This window comes from Marmota marmota, unplaced genomic scaffold (assembly GCF_001458135.2).
Source record: "Marmota marmota marmota unplaced genomic scaffold, marMar, whole genome shotgun sequence".
Taxonomy (NCBI): Eukaryota; Metazoa; Chordata; class Mammalia; order Rodentia; family Sciuridae; genus Marmota; species Marmota marmota.
The window spans coordinates 45,145,464-45,170,371 of record NW_026000037.1 but is presented as its reverse complement, the minus strand read 5'-3'; the positions used below and the strand labels follow the sequence as shown (position 1 = coordinate 45,170,371).

The 24,908-nt window shown below is 35.6% G+C and overlaps 1 protein-coding gene and 1 non-coding gene across 2 annotated transcripts; one reads left to right on the top strand and one right to left on the bottom strand.

The window, feature by feature from the left end:
* Positions 1-3,309: 3,309 nt before the first annotated feature.
* LOC125619501 lies at positions 3,310-3,377 on the bottom strand. Its single transcript, XR_007351052.1, has one exon. It is a non-coding gene; the product is annotated as a small nucleolar RNA SNORD56 (small nucleolar RNA).
* Positions 3,378-19,050: 15,673 nt separating this feature from the next.
* On the top strand, positions 19,051-24,705 carry Ermn (ermin). Its single transcript, XM_015479195.2, has 3 exons — positions 19,051-19,530; positions 20,204-20,296; positions 23,088-24,705. The coding sequence occupies exons 1-3, from the start codon at positions 19,290-19,292 to the stop codon at positions 23,606-23,608; spliced, it is 855 nt and encodes a 284-aa protein (XP_015334681.1). The 5' UTR covers positions 19,051-19,289; the 3' UTR covers positions 23,609-24,705.
* Positions 24,706-24,908: the final 203 nt, after the last annotated feature.

Sequence of the window (24,908 nt, the reverse complement as noted above, 5' to 3'; positions counted from 1 at the left end):
CCCCCCCTTTTTTTTTTTTTTTTTTTTTTTTTTTTTTTTTTTTTTTTTTTTTTTTTTTTTTTTTTTTTTTTTGTGACAGGGTCTTGTTAAGCTGCTTAGGGCCTTGCTAAGTTGCTGAGGCTGGCTTTGAACTTGTGATCCTGCCTTGCCCTCCTGAGTTCCTGGGATTATAGGTGTGTGCCACCTACCTGACTACAACATGTATTTTTATTTAGGATTATTTTACTCTTCTATTCTATATTGAATTGGAATTCCACATTGGCAGCTGGTTTTGCTTCGGTTCAACAGCTGTTTCTTAAGGATTCTTGCCAGTCACATGGACCTTGCCTCCTTTGCCCTGTATCACGTGTCATTCCCCTCTCTAACCCTTTCCCACTCTTTTGAGAGTATCAACTTGGATCTAGGGCTTTTTGGACTTTCTTTTGATTGTCTCAACCCTATCTCTCAGTCAAAGTGCTCTTGATTGATATTTTCAAAACTTTTTCAGGTTTTATTTTTCCTTTTTTTTTTTGGCTCTTCCTATTTTGTCTTTGGTAGAAATCGAAAGAATTATAAAATGCATGAAAATACTTCTTCTCTGTTTCAGGGAGCCCTGTGTTCATACAAAAATAGCATAGCATCCTTGTGTCTCTTGCCCAGGTGTCTGGGGAAGTCCCAGAACAGAGTCCCAGTTGCCCCATTCAGCTGTGACATGCAGTAACCCAGAAATGAGCAAGATGGGGAAGGCAGGAAACAACTGGGATGCGAAAATGTGGTCAAGACATCACATTAAACACACACACACACACACACACACTCACACACACACACACACAATCATTTGGAGTGCCAGAATCCGTTTTATTTTCTCATTGCTTTCTCCCTGAAATAATTAGTCTAGAGAAAAATCTACAGATGGAACTCATGTCTATCAGAAGAACTTTTGAAATAACTGTGATTCCATACTTTCCTCTCCTTTGTAGTCCCTGCCCTGGGTATCACTGCTGTGGAGTACTATATAGGTACACATTACCCATAAGCAGTATAGGGAATAAAGTGAGCTCAATCCTATTGAATCATAAATGGGAAATCTGTATTCCTATCCTGTGTGCCTCCAAGTATCCTTTATGATTTTAATCTTAAAGAAAGAAACTGCATTAGACCCATACTTTCATACCATAAATTACACTATTTTGACAAATAACTGCTCTCTCTCTCTCTCTCTCTCTCTCTCTGTGAATTATACTGGCAAATTTTGGAGGAGACAGAATTAATTTTGAACACCTCCATCTAATCCTAAATTGATCTATAAGATATAGGCTTTTCCATATTGTCCTCATTTTCTTAGATATGCCCCCCTGATCTGTTTTCCTTTTGTACCTATTCCCAGGAGTTTTTCTTCCTGTGTGGTGCCATGAAAATTAAATAGTTAATCAGATAAATTTAGTCTTATGTGACTCAAAAGATTTGTTTTCCTAGGTCCCTGATCCACTATGAGTTGAGTTTTGTGCATGGTGAGAGAGAGAGGGGTTTAATTTCATTTTGTTGCAAATGGATTTCCAGTTTTCCCAGCACCATTTGTTGAATAGGCTATCTTTTCTCCAATGCATGTTTTTGGCAACTTTGTCTAATATAAGATAACTCTAATTATGTGGGTTTATCTCTGTGTCCTCTATTCTGTACCACTGGTCTACAAGTCTATTTTGGTGCCAGTACCATGATGTTTTCGTTACTATTACTCTGTATATATAGTTTAAAGGTCTAGTACAGTGATGCCACCTGCTTCACTCTTCTTGCTAAGGATTGCTTTAGCTATTCTGGGTCTCTTATTTTTCCAGATGAATTTCAAGACTGCTTTTTATATTTCTATGAGAAATGTCATTGGGATTTTGATTTGAATTGCATTAAATCTGTATAGTGCTTTTGGTAGTATGGTCATTTTGACAATATCACCCAATAGAAGAAAAAGTAGGCACAAATCTTCATCATGTTGAATTAGGCCCTAACTTCCTTAATAAGACTCCTGAAGCACAAGAATTAAAATAAAGAATCAATAAATGAGATGGATTCAAATTAAAAAGCTTCTTCTCAGCAAAAGAAACAACCAGTGAAGTGAACAGAGAGCCTACAGAATGGGAGCAAATTTTTACCACATGCACATCAGATAGAGCACTAATCTGTAGGATATATAAAGAACTCAAAATTCTTAACACCAAAAAAATAAATAAGCCAATCTATAAGTGGGTCAAGGAACTGAACAGACACTTCTCAGAAGATGATATGCAATCAATCAACAAATATATGAAAAAAATGTTCAGCATCGCTAACAAGTAGAGAAATGCCAATCAAACCCACTCTAAAAATCAAAAACACTCCATTCAGAATGGCAGCTATTAAGAATCCAAACAAGTGTTGACAAGGATATGGGACAAAAGGCACACTCATACATTGCTGGTGGGACTGCAAATCAGTGCAGCCAATATGGAAAGCCATATTGAGATTCCTTGGAAAACTGGAAATGGAACCACCATTTGACCCAACTATTCCATTCCTTCATTTATACCCAAAGGACTTAAAAACAACATACTACAGTGATGCAGTCACATCAATGTTTATAGCAGCACAATTCACAATAGTTAAATTGTGGAACCAACTTAGATACCCTTCAGTAGATGAATGGATAAAGAATGTGGTATATATACACAATGGAATATTACTCAGCAATAAAGAGAATAAAATCATGGCATTTGCAGGTAAATGAATGGAGTTGGAGAATATGATGCTAAGAAGTTAAGCCAATCCCCCAAAATCAAATGCTGAATGTCTTCTCTGATATAAGGATGCTGATTCATATGGGGATTGGGGGCAGTGTGGGAAGAATAGACAAACTTTAGATAGGGCAAAGGGGAGAGTGAAAACATGTATGAAAACATTCATGTATGAAAACATGAATGGTGTGACTCTCCTTTGTGTACAACCAGAGACATGAAAAAAATGTACTCTATTTGAATTGCATTCTGTTCACATATATAACAAATTATAATTTAAAAAAAGATTTATGTTTATGTTATGACTATGCTACTATCATGGAGAAATGATAAAGTTCTTGCTTTTTCTTTATGAAGAGCTTTAACACTAAGAGTCAAAGACAAGTAAAAGCACAGTACTAGTTGAGAGGATTATGTTGCCTTAAAGAAGAAACAATCAAATGGAATTGGTGTGATCTCTACTAACTTAGCTTTAAGGACCGAGGGTTTTAAATCTAATGTTGGCTTGATTTCCTCTTTAGCTTTTGATTTTCATTTCTTTCTTTCTTTTATTTTTATTTTTTCACTCAGACCCAAAGCATCAACACTTACTAGGTGAACTGCTGTTGACAAAAATGATTTTCCTTTTATATATTTTAATGGTAAATAATGCTTCTTCCCGAAGGATGAGGTTCCAAGAAATATTTTGGATTCTTTTTATTTAGCTTAAGACTTTGAGAAATTCTTTGTGATTTGAATGTAAGTGGTTACATTAGAATGTAAGTGGTTTCCTGTTGGTTATATAGGATTTAAGTTTCACATTAAAACGTCAGTCATCCACAAGTAGAGGACATGGATAGGAATGAGGTCTGTGAACAGAAATGTCAAAAGTTCTCACTTATGACTGTTGATAAATTCTCTTTTTATAAGACATGCATTGCCATGGTAATGGGGAGCAAGGTCTCAGCTGGGATGGGATAAAGAAGACACTGTAGTGTCATAGAGAAGTTTAGTGTGTATAAACCATGAAGAAAGGTGTATTCCTTGATGGAGACTTGGATATCACACAGCCTGCTTACAATTATGGAAATGACAAAGAGCTAAGGATTCTGAGAGTCAGAGTGGTCTCTCTATTATTTGAGCTATAATTTCAGTCAAGAGCTAGAATTAGGAGTGGAATTTTCCTGAGTGTTGACACCTGGAAGTGTTTGGAGAGGAACTGGAGAGACATATCAGATACAAACTTTCCTGACACACCTAAATGTCAATTCATCATGTAAATATTTTCTTAACAACACCTGTTTACTCAGAACTCTGATAGCTGCTGTAGGACCTATGAGATAAGAATAAGTTTATCCCTAACTTAAAAGAGATAAAAGTTAGATATAAAATGCGAGTTTCATATTCTATTAACTAATAAATTTTTTAAAAATTCTGTGCACAAAGCTTGGGAATCAAGTTTAGGAACCTGTACAAAAAAATTTTCAGACTTATTTTTTCTTAATAATAATTAGTAAAATATGACTTCATAGAAAATACCAGTTTAATTCGTTTGAAAATGTGTACATTATACTATTGAGTGTTACCACAATTTGTTGTATACTAACTGTATTATTTTTGCCAAACCTCACACTACCTCTATTGGATTGACACAAATCAGATTTCTATTTAATAAATTTATTTGGAAAGAAGGAAGCTTGCAAACAAACATTACCTGCTATAATACAAGGTAATTGTAAAATAAGTATAATTAAACAAAATAATGTAGTTAAATTCTAGAAATATACTGTTGCATGCCAAAGGGAAACCTGTGGTCTAGTCTCTCATACTTAAAAGAGAGAATAAATAGAGCTAGAAAGGGATCAAAACATACTAGTACCAAATAGAGATTTTTCTTCTTTACATAATTATAAGGGTTAAAAGAATATTGAAGTGCATTTCCTTATACATAATTTAATGGATGTTCAATAGTCATCTAAAATCATATTTCACACTTGAAATTCACTCTTCTGGCCTGCAAGTTCAAATTCATGTATGTATCTTTTCTCAGTCTTACAAGAGTAACACCATATTTATTTATTAACCTAATTTTAAAGATGAGGAAACAAAGGCACAAAGAAATTAAAACAACCCCTGTGTTTAGTCAATGTTAGACACACAAACCCAAATTTTTGATGATCAAAATCCCCTTTTTCCTATACACTCATTATATTACTGTTATATATCACTGTCTCATGCAATATACAACTATTATTTCAAGTTTCTTTATTGTTAAATATCTCAGAAAAGTAATATTAGAAGTTACAAAGTATTTTTATCAAGATATAAGAAGTTCATATTTCCTTATATTAGTATACTGACAATAGGCATTTTATTAATTAGAGAAATATTTAATCTTTCCTAAGGATTTATTTCAAGAGTAACCTATTTTGACAAATGAATTTTATTCATCTGGTTTTGCATACAGGGAAATAAAGGTATAGAGAAGGAAGAGATTTGACCCTGGTCAGCTATATAGAAACTGTACTGGACTGTCCAATGATCTTAGAATCACAGCAATGGAAACAAGTTCTCTTAATGAAAAAATATAAGGTGGCAATAAAGGGGGAAGCAAAGATCTAAAGACCATAGTTAGAAAGAGTAAGGTCCAAAATGGGTTGGACCTTACTCAATAAGTATAATCAAGAGATCTTAGTTTGTTTTAGGACAAAAGTAGGATCATTGAAGGAATAGGCCCCGTGCTATGGTTTTGGATTAATGCTGATGGATAATATAAGGAGTAGAACACATTCATATCTATGTTGCTTCGTATTTTCTGTGAAAGAGACTGACTTCTACACTAAATTGTGTGGAGTGAACATTGATAAGGAGAAATAGAGTTGAGGTTGGGATAAAATGTTATAAGAGATAATGCTACTGCTAGAAATGAGTTCAGGTTTCCCCCTTTATGAGCATTAACCCCACAGTATGATATGAAGTGCAAATGAAGACAGTGATGTATGAAAAAATTTGAAGGATAAAGGAAAAAGGGAAGGTAGGAAAATGCAAATGCAGATTCACATGGCAAAAGAAGGAAAAAGTGGCTCTTTTCTGACATTCCAGATTGCTGAGCTTTAGATAAATTTGGGAAAGGTTCCAGAATGGATTTAAAGAGATAATTCATGAAAACCTGGAAGTGGATCCAGTGAGAGTTCACGAAGATCTTTTCATGATCGAATAACATCCATTTGTTCTTTAGCAAAAAAATATTGCCTTTTGAATTAGTGTATCCAGTATTCCACAAGCATACTCTTACATTGTACATACTCAAGGTTCCATTAAATTTCTGAGGAAATAATGGAGAGGAATGGGTTTAATGCAATAATAAATACCCAATTAGAAAATAGTTTCCATGTGTCTGAATAAGGGCTATTTAGCAAAATGATATCATCCCAAAATGAGGTTTTTAATGTTGCTTCTCAGAATTTTTTCATATTTAACATTCAGTGCAGGGCACGTCTGCTGGTGATGAAATCTCTTAGTTTTTATTTGTCTGAGAAAGTCTTTATATCTCCATCACTGTTGAAGGATAATTTCAACACTTAATTTTTTTCCTACTTTCTTCTTGCTTGAATAATTTCTTATGAGAAATCCGCTGAAATTCTTATTCCATTCAAGAGCTATTTTCATGATTTTCTCTTTCTGTGTTTGTTTTTCTCAGTTTGAGTATATGATACGACTAGGTGTTTTGTTATGTTTTGGGTATTAATCTTGCTTAGAATTCTCTAATCTTCCTGGAAAGTTCTTGGCTATTATTATTTCAATGGCTTCTTCTGCTCCATTCTGGTTTTATTTTGGTTTTTGATACATCTTGTATTCCAATTCCAATTCCAATGATCTCAGATCTCTATGTGTTTTATATCTTTTTAAATGCTCTTTACAGTTCTTAGATGTTTTGGGTTTTGCTGTTGTTGGTTTTTGTTTATTTTCCATTTTTTTTTCTCTTCACTTTTCAGTATGGGAAGTTGCTACTGATCCATCTTCAAGATCACTGATTGTTTTTTTAACTGTGTTGTGTCTACTAATGAGCTCATTAAAAACATTATTCATTTCTTCTAGAGGGCTGTTCATTTTGATTGCATTCTTTTGATTCTTAGGACTTTCATCAATCTGCTTACATTATGCATCTATTTATTGTATGTTGCTTACTTTTTCAGTTAATGCTCTTAACATATTAATCAAAATTGTTACTACAAAAATCTCTGATCATTTCAACATTTGTGTCACATCTGAGTTTGAGTCTGATGATTGTTCTCTTCAGAGAGTATTTTTGTTGTTGTTTTTGTTTGATTGATTGTTTTGTTTTTCCTCTTGGAATACTTGGTAATTTTTTGTTCAAATGTAGATAGGCAAATAGATAAGTAAGCAAAGAGGTCCCTACTAGAAGGATTTATGTTATTTGTCCAAGAGTTGGGCTAGATTTAATATTCACTGGTGCCAGAGGCTTCAAATTCTTTCTTGATTTTGTTTCCCTTCTTGACTTTGGACTTTGTTAAGTACTTCTCCTCAGGGAAAAAAAAATCTTTCTTATAGCTTTTTCAGCTGTAACACACTATTATTACATTGGAGCCCTGCAGATGTGGTAGAAATGTGTGGGGAAAGGGAAGCATTCAATACTTTTATTACTGAATTTGTCCTTGGGATTTGGGGGCCTGTGTTTGTGAACTGTTACTTTTATAAGTGTTTCTTCAGTGCAATAGCTTTTTCATTTCCCCCTTATGTGGAACTGGAAAGCTAGAGAAAGCTGGAGAAAGAGGAATGCCCTTCGTCTACTAGAATAAGACTTAGGGAAAGTCTTCCTTGGAAAGTAGGCCTTTGTTATTCTGGGGTGATCATAATAATTACTCTTCCCATTTGTCCATCAGATCTAGGAGAGGATCTTCCTCAGATTTTCACTATGAGAACCTGGCCAGATTCTTGAAAGTAAATCCCAGAAATGCATGTGGGTACCCTTAAGAATCTGACCCCATGAGTTTTTTCTCCTCTTATATTGGCCCACATTCAGCTTCCAGCAATTTGTTATAATTACTCTTGAGTGTTCCTAAGATTTTATGGCTTCAAAAACTTCTGTAAAACTGTATCTCTCTGAATGAACTGATCTTTGAAGAATTTGGGACAACATTTTACCCTGAAGCTTCAATTTCCTGATGGTTCTAAGAAAAGTCATTGATTTTCAGTTTATCCAGCTTTTTTTGTTGTTGTTGTTATTGTTGTAACAATGGAAGCAATGATTTCCAACCTTGTTACATATTGGACCTGCATCTGGAAGTCTTCAATTCTTTTTTTTTTTTTCCCTGATACCAGGGATTGAACCCAGGGAGGCTTAACCACTGAGCCACATCCTCAGCCCTTTTTATTTTTTGTTTTAAGACAGGATCTCACTAAGTTGCCTAGGGCCTTGCTTAATTGCTGAGGCTGGCCTGCAATCCTCCTGCTTCAGTCTCTCGAGTTTCTGGGATTATAGGCATGTACCACTATGCCCAGCCCTCAATTCTCATATAATTGCCAATGTACATAAAGATATGAAGAATGTGATTAGCCAGTCTGAAGATGAATTAAAGCAGGAGCAACAGTATCTATATAAACTGGCAGATTCATGAACTCTGAACATTTTTGGTCCTATGACTGAGAGGCATATGTTCTCAGTGGTAATTCTGGCACTTCTATGAACTAATTATCTACTTTATATAATTTATTCCCATGGGCAGCGCTGAAGAAAAATGAGAACAGAAAATTACACAAATTAGCTAGCAAGACAGGGTGCAGGTAAGTTAGACTATCACTCGAAAACCCTTCAACCCTGAGGACCACTAACACCAACAAAGACATAAAAGCAGTTCACTATTACAGAAAAGTACAGAGCATCTCAAACCATAGGAAGCTTATTTTTTTATGAAGAGCCTTTAAATATTCAAATTTTCCTTAATTCAACATATAAACATATTTCAGTTACATATTAAGGCCAATTAATTTAGTGAAGAAGGAACCAAAGGCAGGTAAGAAAGATTCAGAGACAGAGAAATAAGGATGAGAAAGAGAGCAAAAGGAAGGGAAAGGAACAGCCAGATGTGTTTGGCTTACCTGGCCTCCTCAACTTTCTTATGATTTCACTTCTGCCTCCTAGAACTCCACCTCTTTGAGGTTGAGGTTTTTTGAGGTATAAAAGGGGAGGGTGGTCAAAGTACTCTGTTAATTCATAAACACTTATGAAGTGCACATTTGGCTGCAGGCCTGTGCTAGCTCTCTGTGTGCCATGCAAAGACCCAGGTTCTTACTCAGCTCCAGTTTTCTAAACCCATGGCAAGGCGGTGGTCAGATACCTGTGATCCAGGTGTTGCCTTTGAAAAGTTTACAATTATATCACTGACCCTAAATTGATGTGCCTCAACCACATCAAATGAATAATGGGTGATGAGGCCATATGAATACTGGAACACACACTCTATGCAAAATAACCAAGAGAGATCAATGATAGAAGACAAATCATTGCTGGATGGATACTGATTTCCCTTCAAGGGTGACTATGAGTTCTGATTCCTACTATTATCTCTCTCGTTTTCCTCTTCTTCAGGATTATGGAAGGAAAGGGTGGCAAGTTATCTCTTAAAATTGGTCACAAAAGCCTGCACTAGGCATGAATTTTATTCTCAACTATAAAACACCATGACAACATACCCTGGGAGATATAACCATTAAGTTGTATCACTGACGATACGTGGTAAAAACGAAGTGTGATCATTAGGGTTCCTGGTTCATATTAGTTAGTATTCTCAAAACTCGCCTTTAATAGAGATTGCCTAGGACTTCTTCATCCATTTGGTCTTTCTAAATGTTCACTATTAGAAAGGATGGATTGGTTTTATTAGGCAGGTGACTTTTTATTAGAAATGCAAGCAAATATAAAGATTTTTGCAAAACTGTGTCCATGAATATCAGACTAAAGTATTGTTAACAAGGGGATTTAACATTGGAATACAGTAAAGGAAGAAGCATAAATCATTTCAATTAAAAAAATACTAAAGGATACACACACACTACATACACACTTATTATAGTAGAATGCATTAAAAAAATTGTTTGTGACTGTCGTAGAAGTTATTTTTCCCTAGAGCCACCATTAGATAGAAAAGTGCAACAGAAAATATGGCCCTTTATTTTGAAGAATTCTATATGTTTTAGTCAGTTAATTTTGCTATGTTTTTAATGAAAGTACAAATTTGTGGTGGACAGCAGTCTCTGGTTCAATTCCTGGCTCTGTCTTTTACCAGACAATTAACTTTGACAAGTAACCTAAACCTTCTGTGTTTTATTTTCCTCATCTATAAAATGACAAGAAAAAAGAGAACCTGTCTCAAAAAGTTGTTGTGAAGATTTAAAAACTCTAAATGAAAAGCTCTTTGACCAGTGATTGTCACATTATAAATGCTGTAGAGTGGTCCTTATTATTATTACTGTTATTCCCCAAAGTTTATTTGTCCCGAAGCTATAAGTTCTAAAGTAATATGAATGAAAAAAAATTTTTCCTCCAAGACTGTTGCTGTCTTTTATTATGGATTGGAAATTATGAAGCATGCTATTTTTCATTAGAATGTGAACCAGAAATATCTAGGTACTTGTTTATGATGCACATTCTGGGCTTCAATAAAATCAGAATATCTGGATTTTTTTTTCTAGAAATATCTATTTTAAATGAGGTGCCCCGAGGATTCTGAGGCAAACTGCACTTTGAAGACAACTGAGCAAACAAGCTTGCACTGCTTTTGATTACTCACTTTGGTAACTCAAATATTATACACCAACTACTGAGCGTCCTGGGTATGATCTTATTAAATCCTCACTCAAGGCCTCAAAGGGCAGCTTCTAGTTTGAGCTTAGTTTTTCAGATCAGGGATTGTGGCTTCCAGAATTCCTGGGTTAAATGGTTTGTTCAAGATATGTTGGTGAGGGCACATTGTAGATGGAATTTGGGGATGGAATCAAGTCTTCCTGGAGTGAATTTGATGTTCCTAAAGAGTCAAACATTGTGCATCCTGTCTGAGCACAAGCTGCTCCTCTGTTGAGAGTTTCTGCCCTGGAAAATGTGAATATTCTCCTTCAAGTTACTCAGGGCTGATGCAGAACCCCCTTTGCATGAAGACTGCATTAACCAACTGCATATTCCACTGAGCAAGTATGTCTAGTAAACAGCCAGAAGGGTGGGTGAAGATCCCTATGTTTTGAAAATCGAAGACCTCGGGGACAGAGTTTATAACTCATTCTCTGTATGCCAGTAGGTGGCATCATCTGAGTCCACATTATAATCCCACACACTGTAACAACCCAATGCTTGGATCTTGGATCTTTAATATTTAGTTCAACAGATGAAACAGATTATAATAGAAGAATGGAAAATGAGGCCAGGGATATTTTCAAATGAATTTACTGTCATATTCTAATACTGGAAAATTCTAGTTATTGCCAACTCAAAGAATATATAACACAAACCATGAAGCAGGTGCTGTTTGTCCATGCAGAAAAGCAAAAATTAATCCTATGAAGTCTGCAAGGATGTGATAATATACTGACAAATAACACTGTTACAATTATAGAGCTCCTGCTAAGTGTCAGTCACTGTATCAGGTGATCCACATAGATTTTTGCCATATAATTTAGTATTTTAAAAACTCTGTGAAGTAGGCATTATTCAAATACCCTGAGACTGAAAAGTTAAGGAATTTGCTTAAGTTCATACAGAATTTCCATGGCAGAACTAAGATTTAAATCGAGGTCTTTGAATTGCAACATAAGCTTTTCTGGTAGCATGGTGATTATGTAAAATTTTGTAAAATTGTGTAAACCAAGGCAAAGTAATGAGGTGTCATTAAAACGACATAAAGATAAACTGCTAAGGTAGCTCAAAAGTACAAATAGAGCCTTTGGGTAAAAGTGTCATAAGGCAATTTATAGAAGATGTAATGTTTGATTTGGGATGGGCTTTGACATGTGGCTTTGGCTTGAATAGAGGCACTGAGAAGGATGTTAGGTGATTTGGGCACCAGAGGTGGGGCAGATGTTTAAGATACAAGGAGAAGATAAGCCAAGACATGGAAATGTGACCATATTTGGTAATACAGAATAGTTCACTGTGACAAGAATAGTTCACTGTTGAGTAGCTAGAGGAACTTGGAAAAATGGGGTGAAAAACTTGAAAAGCAGCTGGGTCATGTCATAAGGAGTTTGTACTTAAAGAAGTACAAAACATGAGTATTTAAGTCTGTATTGTGTGTGTGTGTGTGTGTGTGTGTGTGTGTGTGTGTGTGTGTGTGTGAAGGATTTTGGCAAATAGCAAATTTATTAGAAGTTCATTTTTTATTGAACGCTTACTGTGAACCAATGTATTATGAGACTTATGGTCTCTCAATTGTTCTTTTAGAAGCTTGCTCTCAGAATATTAATTGGGTGTTAGTAGGAATGATGGATGGAAGTGGGAGACAGAGGATTTAGGAGATCGAGGATTGGCAAATGGAGGTGGGAGATGAGTCAGATGACTGCTACTATTTTCCAGATGAATAATTCTGGGAGCCTAAACTTAATTTATAACATAGATCCCACTGAGGATGTTGCTTTTCTACACAGGTTTGTCTTCTGATAGCATGGCTCCTGGACTGCATTTCCTGTCTGGCTTCAGCTTCTTGGCAGTGTGTAAGCTCATCATTGAACAGAGGTTTAAAATCATTGCCCTCCCCATCCAAAAGTCAGTAGAATCTTCACAGCTGCCCAACATTCTTCTCTTGGGTTAAACACAAAGGTTTTAAAAAAGATCTTGGTATATCTGAATTTATTTTCTCACTGACAGCATGTGAATTTTTTCCTGTTTTCCAAAGACAAAGTTTACTCAACTAAACTATCAGAGGCATCCTAAGAAAAATTGCCTTTGTTCACAGTCACATCACTATCACTTTCTTGCAAAAGCAGACCCGTAGCAGATTTGCTTTTTCTGTTTCCTTTTTCCTTAAGGTAAAATGTGTTTAATTATTTTCTTGCCTTTCTCCTCTGAAAAAACAACATGTTTCCTTCACTCCTAGTGACATTCAAAACAATTTGGGAGGGGAGATGCAGACAGTGATATTACTTGCATACAGCTCTGCTTCCCTAGGAAGATTAGAAAGTACTTTAAAACTACCAAAGAATGTTTATGCCTACACAGTTCAAAATACTTTCTGTGCTTTTATAAGCACCCATACAAATTCCACTTCTATCTATTTAACACTGTGGAGTCTCTGTGAATAGAGAAATCATTCTTTCCATTAAACGAGATTAAAAAAAAATCCCATTGTAAGTAAAGCAGAATTATAATTGCCTAGTTAAAAGCTCCAGACAGCCCAGTTCACTGGGGACACTCCTTATGCATATAGGATAATGTACTTAAAATTATGGCAAGAGAGTGAAATGATTTTATTTTATGGGCATTTCTCCCATTCTTATCTCTACAATTGCTACAGTACTTTTTAAAATATAATTCATGCTTTATTTGCATGGATTATTGTGTGAGAGAGATCTGGGGGTCAAGATCTGTATATTGTCCTGTTAGGACAGACTCTCATGGGGTCAATTTCTGCTGAGTCAATGCACTGTGGTATTTATAATGGCCATACAAAGATAAGAAGATGGAGTCATGTTATTAAACAGGGCGTGTGTTATTAAATAAAACACGTGCTGCCATTGTTTGCAGAATCCCCTGAAACAAGCCACTGAGACATATCTCAGAATCAATATTCCCTCCTAAAAGAGTAAAAAGAGCTCTTTCATAATCTACCTTTGACCCATCTCAGAAGTCAAGTTTCAGAGTGTCACTTGTAAAAATATTCATGCATATGTAGATGAGCTAATGCTATCTTATTCCTTCAGGACACTTCTCAAATAACATTACAAGTAATATTTAGTATTCGTGGGTCTCTATTACATGCCTGTCCACATTAATTCTAAATTGTCATGGTACAAGGTATGTGTCATCATTCCTATCAGCCGGTGAATGGATGTAGCCCAGGTAGGTTGTGACATTGCCAATGCTGCATAGTTAGTGGTAATAATAATAATAATAACAAAACAATAAAACCATAAAAACAAATATTGAAAAAAATGCCTACTACTGCATGCTATGATAAATACTTTCCATGAATTAACTCATTTAATTTTTACAACAATTTAAAAAGGCATATCGTATTAACATCTACCTTTATCAGATGAGGGATCTGAATCTCTTACTTAGTAGATGCCTATTACTTGTTTGTTTGATCTACAGTCATTTTCATTTTCTATGAACGTTTATCTGCTCAGGAGTGGATACTTGTCCTAGAAATGGACAATTGGAATATCTATCTCCATAAGTCTCAGCTCTTGTTGGTTCAGGGATTAACAAATATTCAAAAGTAGCTCATTGAGGGCTATCTCAGGGACTTTGGCTGGAATTAATGATAAAGAAATGTTCTCTTCTTTTGCATCACTAGTTATTTTCATAATATGAGTTTAGAGTTGTCAGCAGAATGTTTATCATGACTTAGGAAGGACCTGCTTGAGAAAAATCTAATATATAGGGGAGTAAAATAATGGGAGTGATGAAATAGAGGAGAGAAGGATAGAGAACATTTCAGAAGTCAGAATAAGTCCTACTTTTGCTGAATTTGTTTTGGATTGAATCTCTTTCACTTTCAAACAATGAAACATTGCATACAAAAGAAGGAGAAAAAGAAAAGATATCATGAATGGTTTACATACTGTAGACCTTAAATGATGGGATTGGATCAATAGAGGAGCAATGAGAAGCAGAGATCATTTTGCCCATCCTTGACGGTAAAGCTAACCACGATTCCACAATTGCTATACATTTTTTTCTTGATTTTTTTTTTTCCAGGACTTGGGATTGAATCCAGATTCTCATGTATGCTAGGAAAACTCTCTACCACTGAGCTACATCCCCAGCCCTCTTCATATATCTTGATTCATACCATTTCCTGATGAAGACTGAATTTTAGATTTGTTAGAAAAACATCAGGGTGCTAGAGAGTTTGTGATTTTCTTGCAGCTTTTAGTAACCTTCTACAAATTTCAGACAAGAACTACTGGAAAGCTGAGGGAGAAGAAAATACAGTCTTGTTAAGAGAGACCCTTTTGGTCAAAAGGAAGCAATTCAAGATGGCTGGAATTTAAAAATATGTATCCTGTAAATGGTTGGAAACCTGAATTTTCTGCCCCTAGCCAGTCACTGAAAATGAAGACAGAGATGTAGGAGACTCAGTCTATTAGCATCCTATTATTGCTGTAACTAATTACCACAAATTTTAATGGCTTAAAAACAGGAAATATTTATTCTCATTCAGTTTTAGACTTCAGTTAGAAGTCTAAAATCAAGGTGTTGTCAGGGCTATATTTTATTGAGAATATTCAAGGGAGAAAACACTGGAAAGACATTCCCCTGTGTTTCCAGCTTCAGGAGGCTGCCCTGATCTGTAGGCTCATCATCTCTTCCTCATGTCACTTCAAAGTTCTTCTTCCAGGTCACATCTACTACCTTGACCTTTCTGCCTCCTTTTTCACACCCACTTGTGACTCTATCCAATCCCCAAATCCAGGATAATCTCCTCATCTCAAGATTCTTGATTTAATCACATCTATAAAATCTCTTTTGCCACAGAAGGGAACACTTAACAGGTTCTGGGAATTAGGATGTGAATATGTTTGAGAGTGGTCATCATTTAGCCTACTACATTCTGCTAGAGGTACCCAGAAAAAGACTAAACCTCAGGTCTAGTACCTCCAAATATGTAGTTTCCTTGTGATCAAGAGTAATGGATTACCTGTAATATTGTTTAAATCCTTGGATCAAAACAAGTATGAAGCCAACTCTGGAATTAGCTATTATATGATCTGATAAATTCATAGAGTTTAAGATTCTTTGGGATTGGACATGTAGCTCATGGTAGAACACTTGCTTAGCATGGCCTGGGTTTGATCCACAGCACTGCCGACAAGCAAGCAAGCAAACAGAAAAACGATTGTTTTCATGAATTTCTGTAATCCATACTTCAGAGAGGCCTGATTCTTATACTTGCCAAAGGTTACAAAGGAGCAGGCTGACTCCCTCCTCTTGACCACTATAGGGGTCACTGATAGAAATGCTCATTTGTCCTCCTTTTGGAGGAGTCACTTCATTCTTGCTTAGAATTCTCCATCCCCATTTCTCAGTTCCACTCATCTTGGCTGCAGGGTCCTACATGTTGCTCCTTTGTTCAGAGTCAAATATTCCTCCAGTCCTCACCAGATGCCTACCGTCATTTCTTCCAGCGATCATCCCTTTTTCCCTCCCACTTTTCCCTCCCCTTCCCATTCTCTTTTCTCTATTCTACTAGTTTTCCTTTTGCTCATCTCTTAATTTATATTTGATTGGTTCTTTATGTTATCCTATTCTTTCTTTCTCCTTTCCTTCCTTCCTTTTACTCTAGCTTCTGCATATGAGAGAAAATATTTGACCTGTGGGTTTCTGATTTTGACTTATTTCACTTAGCATGATATTCTCCATTTCCTGTTTTCCCACATATTATTAAGGATTAGGATTTTATTACTTCTCCCCAAATCCCATTTATGGACCTTATATAGACTTAACTTCAAGCATTTGACATTGGACAATTGTTAATAATTTTATTTTGACACTTTAGATTCCATTATTGTATTTTTTATAAATTTAATAATGGTTACAATTTTACCAATTACCATTATGAATACTAAGTAGAATAATTCAAATACTCCAGGAAATTGTATTTTCAAAAGTCATCTTTTTATACAGTAGATATTATGGAATAATATTTGAATTAAAGGTTTATTAGTGGAAATTCCAACATATTTTCTTAAGTTATTGGCTGTTAAAAACAACTTACCTCTTTATAGACAGAATAACCTGTGTTTTATTTGGTGGTTAGAATCATCTTGCTGCTAACTGTGTCTCATGTTGCCACCTTATTGTAAGAAAATAACATGTTAGAACCATTTGCCTGACCTCTGTTATTTTGCAGGTCAGCATAACACCATTTATAGAGTTGTTGCTTTTTTTTTTTTTGTAAATACAATAGTTTGCCAAGTCAAAGAGAATTCTGGATCATTTTTTTTTACTTTCTGGATCTGAAATAATTCTAATTCCATGAAAGAGTCAAAGTATAGCATTACAAAGAGAACATTTTATAAATAAATAAATACATAAATAAATGATCATTAAAGCAAGTCTGTAAGTATATGTTGCACTTGCTACAGGGTAAGAGAAATCTAAAGTGGGAGATCAGTTGTCCCAAACTCTCTAAATTCTTGCCAGTTTTATTGGTAGGGATTGGAGACAGGTTCCTCAAAGTTAATGAAAGGATTTCTATATTTCTATGTACATAGCTGGGCATTCGGTTGAATTAATGCCATTTTCTGCCCTCAAGGATATTAGTATGATTCCATCAGTATTTTCTCATTCATAGGCTTACGAGTTGAGCTTCTTCAAAGGACACTTTCCCAACATTGTCTGCAAGGCAGTTTCTCCTGGACAGTCTTTATCCTGCCTCAGGCCTTCTGCTGCCCTCTTATGGCTCCAGCTCTCTCTGTTGCCACAGGGAATTCTGGATCCCTATATTACCTCTGGCCCAGAGATCTCTGGGACACAGGTCAGGGAAGTCACTTGGCTTCATTAATGGTGCAAATTCCTATCAGTAGACTTACTAGCTGTGTGACTTTGAGTACATTCCTTGATCTTTCTGTGCTCTGTTTTTCTAGTTTGTAAAATGGGATAATAATGGTACCTGTCTCACAGAGCTGTTATGAAGATAGAACTTATTACTATTTGGGAAACCGAACAGTGGCTCACATATAAGTGTTATACAGTGTTTGTTGAAGAAATTGAAAACAATCAAATGATTTGTGTGCTGGATAGAACAACTGGTGATGCCAAGGGAGGAAGAAGTTTTAGGATCTATTAGAGATGCATCCAAGGACACAGAAGTGGGGATGATGAACAGTGCACTTCATTTGTCATTCCTGATTTAGACCCTAATAGGCTAGCCCTAGGCACAATTTTAAAGGTGAGAAATTTACAATTACTACTCTACCCTTATTCTTTATACCTTCTTATTAAAAAGATCTGAAATGTATTCTCTCAGGAGTAAACTCGTTAAATATATAAATATAGATATATAGATATACATAAATTTAAAAAGTCGAGTGCCTACCTAATTTACCAGTAGATACATGTTGGGGAGACAGGTTAGCAAGTTAACATATTCCTTTCCAGATGAAGGTTAGGTTTTAGTTGGTGAAAGACATTACATAGATAATTGAACAATTACTCTTTCATTATATCTGCAAAGAGTAGTCAGAAGGGAAAAAATAATGTGTGGCTGGAGTCCTGTTCAAGTCCTGGGGGTCAGGGAAGGGCTTGGCTATGAGGAAGGGATGGCACTCTACACAGCCAGCAGTGTAGGCTTAAGCTCTGGAATCATTTGCTACCATGTGGATTCAAACAGGAAAAACAATTAATACCTTTAAAAAAGCCTGGGGGGCGGGGCTGGTAGCAATGCTTTAACTAATCACCATTTTCCCCATGGGCAGACTGTATTGGTGCTCTATCATTTTACCAGGATCACATAATACCAGCTGGAATGTAGAAATAATTCTGATTAGGAAAAGGGAAACTTCAGGGAGAAATTTGTAAAGGTCTTAAAAGAATGATTTGGGCTCCAGCAGACATAAATAAACTAGAGGATGAAAAGATAGAGACAAAGTGAATGCCTCTAAAATTGTGTAATTTTTGGTATTAGCAAGTTGGTAACATTTTTGTTTTTCTCTGAGGTCCCTTCTTGACCTCCTGAAAGCACACCATGAAATCTGCTGCCAAAATCATTTACAATAAAGTTATCCTGTTTACAGGTTTTCGATAAGCTGTTTTTATTCTTTGATAAATAAGAAACGATGCCATTGTGCCCTATAAAATAGCAGAGGTTTTACTTGAACAAAATCCGTTTGGATATGTTAAGCTGGTGACACAGAACTAATATGCCTCAAGGTGGTCATTCTCTCTGGATTAAAGCTGGGGAACAATTGTGGCTCCTGTTACCAGGAAAATTACAAAGGGCCATTATGGAAAGGGACAAAAATCTCTGTTCCCAGAGGGGGACTGACAAGCTGAAAGTCCCCCTCTACATGCCAACACAAAAGCCTGATTGCCTCAGATTGTTTGTTTATGTAAATCAAAAGGGTGACATTAATTCTGCAAGTGGGGACTGCTGAGCAACAAAGGATGTGGTGATTGGCTAGATGGTTGCTTACAGGCTCCTGGCAAATCCTATTGCATTTATTCTAAACTCTGTCTGGACACCTTTAGGAAAAGAATCTCATCATTATGTACCAAAGTGAATAATTTGTATTTTTAGAGTCAGAGTTGAAACTGTAGGATTTGAGAGCAAAGAGAGGATTTGCTCAGTTTCTCCAAAGCTCTTTCCAAATTGGATTCCAGGGTACATCATGACAGATGTTCCTGGGACATTTAGTGGGGCTGAGTGTAATGGGGATAGTCTTCCTGAAACTGTTCAGCAACCTACCACTAAAATCAATGAGGATGCAACTGATATGGACCGGACCCCACCAGACTACAGGGTTGAACCAGGTCCTGAAGATGTGCCCACAAAAGGAAATCAGGAAGAAAGAGGAAAATCACAAGGGAACATTCTACTCAACTGTTCCATGGATGAGAAGATTCTAAAAGGTAAACTATTTCCCTTTTTCCTCACTTTAGTAGTTTTGCTTATAGGCTCACTCAGGTGTTTTTGTTTGTTTGTTTGTTTGTTTGTTTGTTTTAAATAAACTGCTATTATAGGAATGAGGAAGAACTGTAGTTCCCTATTCTACTAGGGCTGCATGACATAATAACTGAACCTCTACCTCTGGGGCTTGTGTATTTGATAGCTCTATGATCTTGGACAATTTTCTTTGTCTTCTTGTGCCTGCTTTTTTTTTTTCCCACTAGAAGAAAGCAGAAGAATCTTTACTACATTTGTAGGATAGTGGCAAGAATTACTAAGTGTTAGTGAAATGTTAACTACTGTGATTTAATATTATTACTGAACAAAGAGAATTCAGAATTTTGTAATCTCCTGTCATACATAACTAAAGAGGTCTGCATTCATGATTCTATCTTATATAAGCATAAAGGGAGAGAATATCAGTAAATAAATTAATTGCTATATAAATTAATGAAATCAGTTAAAAATCAGAAGTTAAATGGTTAGTTTTAATAATCATAATTAAAAATTTAAAAATCTACCTAGAGTCTAAATTTACATCCCTTGAGCGCTCTCTCTCTCTCTCTCTCTCTCTATATATATATATATATATATATATATATATCATGTTATAATACTTGTATTTCCCCCCCACAGAAAACCCAGAAGATCACCTCTTTATTGTTCATAAGGCTATCACAGATCTGTCTCTCCAAGAAACAAGTGCTGAAGAAATGACATTCAGAGAAGGTAATGGGAACTAGAGTTTTCTACACAGAAATTGTTTGACTGGATATGATGACAGTTTTCACATGGGATGTTGTGTGAGTAAAATGTTGAAAAAGCAATTGAGGCACTGACTTCACAATCTCAAGGCTGCAATAGGCAGATAAGAGAGTCTTGACTTATCTGTCGGTTCCACCACAGGAAGCATTCCAGATGACTCAAGACTAAAATTGCATGGATTGGTACAACTGATTGGCATACCAATTCGATATCTGTGTCTTAATGTGTTAGCCCACTTAATCAACCTTTCTTTTTTAATCTGGTGTCTCCAAATCTTTGCCAGGCACCTTGTGAAATGTAAATGTTTCAAAAATAGGTTTACCCTAAAAGACAATTATTGACAGACAGTTTAAAGTAACTTTGTAAATTGATTTGCTCTATAGGAAAATTCTAGGCCTCTGATATAAGTACAAAATGGTGAACTGTTTCTTGTCAAAGAAAGCTTCTATTGTGATGAAGTTAATTTTAATTTTGTTCTTTAAGTAAATGGGGAAATAAAGAGAACATTGAAGTGACAAATATTTAATTTTTATTAAACTGAATAGGCCACAAGACACAAAATCCTTTAGACATTACTTCTAAGAAGACACATACATTCAAGCAGCTTTCAAATAAAGTACCCAATAAAATCTATCAATTAATCATTTTTTTCCTCTCCTGCCCCTATAAACATCTTATCTAGAAATTTAAACCAGTTTGTTAGACATAACTAATTTAGCTTTGAACCTTAACAGGCAAAATATTGAAAAGACTACTGGTTGAAATATTAGAACTCCACATAAAATTGCAAATATTCAGGCAGACTGGAGGTGTTTGGCAATTTCTTGGACTTCCTCCCTTTGCTGGACAACTCTCAAACTGTCTGCTGACCAATACATAGATACTTAAGGGAAAAGGTAGCAAATAATAGTTATTGTCAAGCTAATACTTTATCAGAGATAACTTATAAAACTTAAGATCCCACAAAATGAACTCAATACATTCTTTGCTTTAGTCTTTTTGCTTCCAATGGAATAAGCCATTGGAGGCAGGGATCACAGTCTTCCATCCAGAGCCACCTTCAAATTTCTATTCAGAAGACCCACTATAGTCGATAGTTTTTTAGAATCTTCCAATTTGACTAAATGGAGAATGAAAGCAGACTCTATTTAATGCTATATGGTCTTATCACTGAATTTGTCCCTGAATGAGTCCTTGTCTGATGAAACATGGACTGTGTGCTTTTTTTCCTCTATGACAGAGCAAGAGGTTTGGTGTCTTTTATTTTCACTATGGCAAAGAGCTAAAAAAAATCCTGAAAGGCAATGCTCCTGGATAAAAATGCTAAAAATATTGGGGAAAAACTATAACTTAAATTCAAGTAATTTCACTGGTGATAATCCATGCCTGAGTCCTGAATATGAATAAAAATGTCAGTTTCTTTGGTTCTTCTGGAAAAAACAAAACAAAGCTTGATATTAGAGCAAACATTCTAATGTATACTTATATGCAATGAAAAGAATATTGACTGGATGCCAATGAACTGATTGCAGCTGTATATTTAATGTGGAGTGACAATCCCCCCCTTTTTTTGTAAGATTATAGTCTTAATTCCTACAGTAAAAAAAATAAAATAAAAATAAAAAAATGAAAGGAAAGGAAACTAAAAACTTTGGATGAAATGGACTTATGAACAACTTTCAGGGAGAATTGTAAAGGGAAAGAACAAAGAGAACAAAATTGCCTCTCACCTTACTTAGATATAGGATCTAATGGTGTTAGAAGGTGATGGTGAGCCCAGGCCCAGCAAGGGACCCAACTCAGACCTTTCTGATTCTTGTACATTACAGACTGAAGCTTCCCACAGAAGCTGTTCAGGGACAAAAGCTAAGAAAAGAACCTCTGCTTTCTTATAATTAATTCTTATCATGTTCCATAAATATCATTGAAGGTATACTGACATGATCTAGGTGTTTGAAAAATGACAATTTCAGTGCATTTAAGCCTTTTAAATGTTACTACACAATAACAAATAACTTGTGTCAATTGCTTGTCGTTTGGGACATGCCTAAAATACAGGCTAATGTGGCATTATGTAACAATGACCTCTGCATGATTTCAAAATCTGGGCAGGTCTCAGACTGTTTTTTGTGGCTTTGGTGGGCTTGGTGCCTAAGTTGCCAGCCTTGTGTGCTGACCACATGAGGGTCTTTGCTCTTCCTTCCACACCTGACTACCTTAGGGCAACTCTGAGAAAGAAAGCATCAAATGCCAAGTTTGCTACTGTGAGCGTGACCATAAGCAGTCATTATTTTTTTAAATTTTCCTTTAGGGCTGTGTTTGTGTATGTGTGAAATAGGTCCAAACATTCTATTGTATATATTATATTTCCAGTTTGACAAGTTAGAGTATAGTTAAGTGTTTCTCAGGGGATATCAGTCTCACTAAATATAGTGGTACACAAAATAGAATTCCATAGTCAAACGAGGTTGAGTTGCAGCCTTTCCTGGAGATTTACAATGTTCATTAACATTTTAAAGGCTCGTATAAATTCCAAAGAAGCTTATTTAACTGTATTTAATGCAGTTATTTTCCAAACTAATTTGACCATGAAGCATGTTTGATTGTGTAGAACATATAAGTAGCCCAGAGTCATATCCCATAAATCACACATTGGAAATTGATTGTCCAGAAAAATAATTTAGAGAAAAACAAAGTAACACCTCAGTATGTTGGAACCTCTGAACATCTCAACTACCCATTGATTTTGCTACAGGGCATCAGTGGGAGAAGATTCCTCTGAGCCGCAGTAACCAGGAAATAAATAGTCCAAAAGAAAGAATTGCCAAACAACCTCTAGAAGAGAGAGAAAACGAGGATAGGAAGAACAAAGCTCACCAGGCAGCACAAATTGAATGGTTGGGATTTCGCAAACCTAGCGAAGTTGACATGCTGCATTCTCAACATGGTGAGCAGGAAGAGGTTTGGAATGAAGAAGCTCCTGAGGATAATGATGATGATTACAATGATGATGAAGATGAAGTTCGAGTGATAGAATTCAAGAAAAAATATGAAGAAGGTTCTCAATTTAAAGAAGAAACCGATGCAAGTGAGGACTCCCCACTGAGCAGCCCCAGCTCCCAACCTGTGACACCCGATGAGCAGCCAACATTAGGAAAGAAGGGAGATATCTCCAGAAATGCTTATTCAAGATACAATACAATATCCTATCGGAAAATAAGGAAGGGAAACACCAAGCAAAGAATTGATGAATTCGAGTCTATGATGCATTTATGAACTAACTGGAACTGAGAATTTCTCACACCCACTAAAGAAAAAGCTAATTCCATTTGTCCTGAGTGGAATGTTTCTATGCCTTGAGTTACTGCCCCCCGCCCCCTTGAAACACAGGCAAGCTTATTGTCTTTTTTTGCTGTAGAATGATATGGAAATAACCTTAGACAAAACTCAGTCTGGTAACCTCAAATCAAAAAGCTTTAGATTCATTCTTGAGCACTTGCTATTTAAAACTTTACTAATATAGCATTATGTGACAAGCATTAAGAGCCAGACCCACTGGGGACTCTTGCATGATTTGGCTTTAAAAGTAGCAAAGCTGGAAAAAGTAGCCATCAAATCAAAGAGATAACTATTTGAAATTACTCCTGTATTTCTTCTGGTGTCTTTCTTTCTCTGAGTCCTCCTCCTTTTAAGCATGTTTTTTATAGACTCTGGTAATAAACTTTCAAAAATTCTTTGCCTTATTACCATAAAAGAAAACATCTTGAGTGGTTTTCCTTGGCATCTAGTGAGTGAAAATTCTATGGACCACCTTCCTAGTGTCACCATTCACTGAATTTTCTCACTAAGAGGCAGAGCTATTGCAGAATTCTGTTTGCTAAATGTTGGCTTTATGCTTTCAAACTGAATTAAACCCATTGTGAGGTTGATAAAGGGAGGGGCTAGAAGATTGTGGGCAATAGACTAAGGAGTTATATTGGATAGTTGTATTTTTGTGACTGAAAACAAAATCTTGTCTAGCACAATTAAAGTCATAAAAAAGAAAAATGATGATTTTAGCACAGTTTTCGGAGAATGTCCCTCTCTATTATCATGCTTTCTCTTATTAACAGGATCTCAGAATAATTTTATTTCCTTAGAAACCTGAGACAATGCTAGTCACAACTGTACTAGTTACTATGAAAATGGAAATAATTATCTTAGAATATTTTTAAAGTAGGGTGTGAGCATATATTTTTAGTGAGAAAGTTCTGATAGTTGTTGGGAATATGTAATTCACTGAACCTCAGCCCAAATAAAAAAAACTTAAAATTATACTTGTGGAGCTTCACTCAAATCAATGCATCAAATAATGTATTGAATATTTATGAAAAGAGAGTCTATATTTATATTCTTACTTAGTTTGTTCCACAATGTTTCTTTTCATGTTTCCATATATATTACCCTGAACTTTCTGTTGCCACAGTTAAAAATATCTTTTGGCTCCACAAATAAAAAGACAATTCCTTATTGTCTGAGTGTAATACAGTCTTCATTGTACTATTCAGCCCTTTGTTTATTTCTTTTTCATTTTGTG

Excerpts from the sequence above, each read along its gene's own strand:
- Ermn (XM_015479195.2), top strand. The coding sequence starts at position 19,290 with ATGACAGATGTTCCTGGGACATTTAGTGGGGCTGAGTGTAATGGGGAT. Across the intron at positions 19,531-20,203 it reads GGATGAGAAGATTCTAAAAG|AAAACCCAGAAGATCACCTC; the intron begins GTAAACTATTTC and ends TCCCCCCCACAG. Across the intron at positions 20,297-23,087 it reads AGAAATGACATTCAGAGAAG|GGCATCAGTGGGAGAAGATT; the intron begins GTAATGGGAACT and ends ATTTTGCTACAG.